The following is a 5,137-nucleotide window of genomic DNA, read 5'->3' as shown; positions in this document are numbered from 1 at the left end:
CAGGAGCCCAGCTGGTTGGATGGGGCTTGGAGCAACCTGGTCTAGTGGAAGGTGTCCCTGACCCTGCAGGGTTTGGAACAGGATGGCCTTTAGGGTGACTTCTAACCCAAACCAGTGTGGGACGCTGTGATCCTGGCCAGATCCCCCAGCAGCGCGTGAGCACCAGCCCAGAGCAGCGTGTGCAGGCAGTGCCCGGCCTGGCCCTCACTCCTGGCTGGGGTTGGGCTTGATGATGCCATAAGCCACGGCCTGTGCCAGGCTCTCCTTGGCAGCCTGGGCCACGCGGGGCTTGTCCTTGTCCTTGGCAAGCACAGAGAGGATCTCCAGCATCTCGCTGGCCATGAGCTGCTCAGCCACCTCCTGATTGCCATCATGTTCATCACCACCACAGCCCCGCGGTGCTGCAGCTCGACACTGGGGCTCAGCAGCAGGGCCTGCAGGATCTCCAGCCAGTGCACTGTCTGTGGGGGACCGGGGCCACCCTCAGCACTGCACTGGGACGTAGCTCCAGGACAACAAGAAAGGAACAGGGGACGCTGGGTGCTGTCCTAGGGGTTCCCGGGTGCCCCCAACCCACCACTGGGTACTCACCACCTGGGGGATCCGCTTGCAGATGGGGGGGTGCAGGGCGGTCAGCATGGCCAGGGTCCCCGAGGCTGCTCGACGCAGCTTCTCGTCCTCCTCCCCGCTGTACAGCACCAGCAGCTTCAGCCGGTCACTGCCCTCGGCCAGGAACAGCTCCTGCACCTGCAGGGGGGAGGAAGAGGAAGTGGGGGAGCTGGTGGGGTGTGGGGGCCAGCAGCCCCACACAGACCCCCAGCCCAGTCCTCACCTCTTTGCTCATGGCCATGTTGCACATGCACTCTGTGGCAGCCAGCCGGATCAGCTCATGCTCCTCAAACATGTACCCCTCGATCATGGGCACAGCCTTCTCCTTCAGGATCTTCTGCCTGCAGCAGGGCTTGTGTGAGCAGCAGGGCAGCACCCCAGTGGGAAAAGACAGAGACCCCCACCCAGGCAAGTCCCTACCGCAGCCTCTCGCTGATGCCAGCCAAGTTGGTTAATGCCATCAGCCCCTCAAAGTTCTCCAGGCCTGTGCGCTGAAGGTGCAGAAGGCTCACCAGGGGACGGACCACCTCGTATATCTGTGGGCACAGCAGGGCAGGACTCAAAGCCCGAGCAAGGGACAGAAGGGGCTCTGTGCCCCTTAGCCTACAGCCCCAGGGCTGCCAAGGCCTTTCCTGGTGGGCCAGGAGGAGCTGAAGCCCACCCTGTCCCAGATGGTGCACAGAGCCAGAGACAGCCCCTGCCAGGGCAGCCCCTCCTCATGCTGCATAGCTAGAGCAGGCACAGGCTGGGGGCTCCCAGCCCAACCCCAGCTGCCTGTGTGGGGCCCTGTCCCCCAGCCCACGAAGGTGACACTCACTCGCTCTCCAGGGAAGGCCATCTCTGGGTTGGAGGTGATGGTGATCTTTGCCAGGGCCTGGGCTGCCTTGGTCTGCCCCACCTCAGTGCCCTCCAAGGACAGTGGGATGAGAGCCTGCAGCCAGAGACACAGCAGCTGGGTCACAGCAGCCCCTGTTTCCCCAAGGTTCATGTGGGAGGGAGCTGGCATGGTCCCTGCCCAGTCACAGCCACCCCTCGAGCCCCCAGTGTGGCACAGTCCCCTCACCTTGCCTCCTCCCTGTGCAACCACACCGCCCCGGTCCTCTGCCTCCTCAACCAGCGCCAGGAACACCCTAGGGACAAGACAGAGTTGGAGACTTGCCACAGCACATCCCAACAACTCCCAGACACACACAGCAGGTTGCACCCGGCTCCTGACATCCCCCATCTCCTCCTGGGAGCTGCCGTGCACCCAGGCCGGCCGTCAGCCCCGCTCCCTCCCAGCACGCCCATACCTGGAGATCAGCTCCCGGCAGGAGCTGGTGAGCGCCGGGTTCTCGCTCCTCACCATGCAGGACAGGGCAGACACCACCCCTGCCGCCAGCAGCTTCCGCACACGGCGCCTCACGAAGTCCGGCTTGTCCTGTCTCAGGGACAAGGTCACTGCTCGGCTTGGTGGCACCAGCCACCCATTGCCACATCACCAACCTCACCCCCGAGGGCCCCAAGGACCGCCTGGGCTCTGCCCACCCATGTGCTCTCCTGGTGGCTCCCAGGGACAACCGAGCCCCCTCACCTTCGGGTGCTGCTCAGGAATGTGCTGCTTGGCATACTTGGCCAGCTCCAGCATCTGGGGGTCTGGCTCCTCATGGTCGTAGCTGTTGGTGCAATTCACGAGCGTGGAGGCGACGGCATAGAGCACACTCCTGTCCTCTGACTGCAGTGAGGATGAGACACCATTGCACCCAGGATGGAGAGGACAGCCCAACCAGCACCACCAGCCCTGTCTACAGCCTCCAGCTCTGCAGCATGAGCCCCACAACCCCCTCGGCAGATCTCCCCAGTGCCACAGTGCCCACCGCAGGGCTCAGCACCCACCTTGGCCAGTTGGAACATGGCCTGCATGGCTGCCTTGTCCTCCACAAACTCCTCCTTGACATCTGCGTCGAAGGTGAGGTAGGCCAGGCCCTCCACAGCCCAACGCCGCGTGCCCGCGTCGATGGCCTCATTGCAGAGCCACCTGGGAGAGGGGCGGGTGAGCCTGGCTGCGGGGGGCTCCCTGCCCACACCCCCCCACCAGCACACACTTGCGGCACTGCTTGGCCAGCTTCATGGTGGAGCCCTCGGCGAACTGCTTCATGCTGAAGTCGGTGCCTCCAGCGGAGCCCAGCTTGCAGAGCCCCTGCACCAGGAGCCGCATCAGGGCAGGGGCAGCCACAGTCACCCCAGTAGGAAGGGGACAGCACAGGAGACACCCCCCCCCAGCTCACCACCAGGGCGCGGATGCGGATGCTGTCCCTGTCGCTGTGCTTGTAGATGTCCTTCAGCAGGGAGACGCCGTTGGCCGTGATGAAAGAGGCGCGCTTGGCCTTGTCGGCCGCGTGGATCAGCGCCTCCACCGCCACCAGCTGGTGCGCCTCCCGCACCGAGGCGCAGAGGGACAGCACGCTGTCCATGATCCCCTCCAGCTCCAGAACCCTGTTCCCAGCGTCCGAGGGGCCCTGCAGCAGGCAGGACACCGCCTGGATGGCCCGCAGCTTCCCAGACAGCTCCTGCCCCTCAAACCAGCTCCTGCAAGGGAAGACCACCCAGAAGGAGACGGCTGCTTCCACCCGCAGCCCCACCTGCTGCACCCTGGCACGGCAGGTCTCCAGAGGGTCTGCAACCTGCTTTTATCACCAAGAGCAAAAAGCTCTGCAGATAGGGGCGGCTGCATCTTCCCCAGATGACTGCTGGCTGTACCAGACTAAGATCAATGTCCCCAGGAGCACCCGGGCTCACCTCACGTAGTCCTCACACAGGTGGTGGAAGTTCTCCCTCTCAGCATCACACTTCAGGTCATCATACAGCTTGCTGAGCAGGACTGAGGCGCTCATCCGGCTGTTCTCTGTCACGGGCAGGCTGCCTGGGGTGCCACACACTGTACTTCCCACCTCCAGGATCTTCTTCAGGCCTAGGAGGACATGGAGATCCGGTGAAGAGCAATATGGAGTGCACAGAGGAGCTGAGGTGTGGCATCCTGAGGCAGATGCCCCAGCGGGATGCCACAGGCTGTCCTGCTCACCTTGGTCAATCACCCAGAGGCTCAGGCTGTTGCTGGGCTCCTTCGGTGACTTCCTGGGCACCACCTTGATGAGCAGGTTGAGTGCGTTGTCACGGCCATGGGCAGAGGCTCCTTCCAGCTCCAGCAGCTCCAGGAGGTGCTTGATCAGTAGTTTCAGGTCTTTGGAAGTATCTTTCAGAAGAGCCAGTGCCCAGCAGTCAGTGCTCTGGCCAGTGGCTTCACCTCCACTGTGGTCAGGAGATGCTGCCATGACCAGGAGCTGCTGCCTCCCTGCTCACCCTGTGATAACCCTGGACCTCCCAGCTCTGGGGCAGGCAGTGGGTGGGCCGTGGGAGCAGAACCCACTGCAGCTCAGCCCTGCCCACCCCAGGGCACTCACCCAGCACCACGGCATCCTCCTTGCCACGGAAGTCCTTCTGCAGCCCCTCCTTCAAGGACTCAAACATGGTGTGCAGGAGGTTGCAGGCTGCCAGGGAAACCTGCTCGTGCTCCACGCCCAGCACCGCCGAGAGACGTGGGGCCTCCAGCTCCGCCAGGATGGCTGTGGTCTGGGGTACAAGCACAGCCATCTGCTGGAGGCACCAGGGAAGCCCTGGCACTCCCCAGCCCCTCATCAGGATGTTCCCTGTTATGAGGTTCTTGCTCAGCTCTGAGCTGCTCTGCCTAGCCAGGCTGCAGCCAGCCGAGGCCAGCGACACACCCTGCCCCACGCCTCTGCGGCCCAGCATTGGTTTCCCTGGATCAGATCCTCTCCCACGGGAGAGCTGGGCAACAGCAGGACCTACCCGCGAGCGGTGGCCGGAGCACAGCCCCACAGGGGTGCGCGGGCCTGCCAGCATCAGGTCGGCCTGGGCCGTGTCCAGCAGCTGCGCCAGCAGCCGCACACCGTCGCTTTGGAAGATCTTCTCTGCTCCAGCCTCCTCCCGAGCCAGCACGATCAGGTTCTGTGCAGCCTGGAGAAGGAGGGCAGTGCCTGGGTCACCTGCCCAGCAGAACGCAGCTCACCCTGCACAGGAACCTCCAAAGCAGCAGCCAGGCTGCCTCAGGCACCCCCACCCCCTGGGGAGCTACAGGAGGCCCGGCCAGGGAACACCCACCCAACCCTCCCCACCTCCCAGCTGACCCTGCCACCCTCTGCTCCCAGAGCTCAGACCTTTTGCTTCTTGTCCACATCCTTTTCTTCAGGATCCAGCAAGATCTGGAACATCTGCTCCACCTTTGAGTCCGTGCAGGACATGGTCTTCATCTGAAACAGAGCAGACAGAGCAACTCAGCCCTTCCACCTCCCTGCAGTCAGCACACCCCGGGTGGCACGACAGCCCCTGTCCCGTGCTGCCCCCTGTCACCTTCTCGTGCATGGTGCTCCCCAGGGCACGCAGGGCCTCCTGGAAGGCCTTGTTCCGGGGCTCCAGGCTGACGCAGCGCTGCAGGTCTCCCACAGCCTGGTCCAGGCGTCCCAGCCGCCGC

General features: G+C 64.0%; 1 protein-coding gene across 1 annotated transcript in view; it reads right to left on the bottom strand.

Annotated features, from left to right (window-relative positions):
* Nucleotides 1-204: 204 nt before the first annotated feature.
* UNC45A (unc-45 homolog A (C. elegans)) overlaps nucleotides 205-5,137 on the bottom strand; it is a gene marked incomplete at its 5' end in the record, with an annotated part of 5,789 nt that continues 856 nt past the window's right edge. Inside the window, 18 exon segments of the mRNA XM_009994295.1 lie at nucleotides 205-368; nucleotides 371-461; nucleotides 592-747; nucleotides 833-950; nucleotides 1,030-1,145; nucleotides 1,427-1,540; nucleotides 1,673-1,739; nucleotides 1,902-2,029; nucleotides 2,183-2,323; nucleotides 2,485-2,626; nucleotides 2,694-2,788; nucleotides 2,877-3,177; nucleotides 3,388-3,559; nucleotides 3,671-3,841; nucleotides 4,050-4,218; nucleotides 4,456-4,623; nucleotides 4,824-4,916; nucleotides 5,017-5,135. Coding sequence (XP_009992597.1) covers nucleotides 205-368; nucleotides 371-461; nucleotides 592-747; nucleotides 833-950; nucleotides 1,030-1,145; nucleotides 1,427-1,540; nucleotides 1,673-1,739; nucleotides 1,902-2,029; nucleotides 2,183-2,323; nucleotides 2,485-2,626; nucleotides 2,694-2,788; nucleotides 2,877-3,177; nucleotides 3,388-3,559; nucleotides 3,671-3,841; nucleotides 4,050-4,218; nucleotides 4,456-4,623; nucleotides 4,824-4,916; nucleotides 5,017-5,135 — 2,525 coding nt within the window.

Source organism: Chaetura pelagica, unplaced genomic scaffold, assembly GCF_000747805.2.
Source record: "Chaetura pelagica isolate M959 unplaced genomic scaffold, ChaPel_1.0 scaffold233, whole genome shotgun sequence".
In the NCBI taxonomy this organism is placed as follows: domain Eukaryota; kingdom Metazoa; phylum Chordata; class Aves; order Apodiformes; family Apodidae; genus Chaetura; species Chaetura pelagica.
Note: the sequence above shows the minus strand (reverse complement) of the source record. Positions and strands in the feature narration are given on the sequence as shown.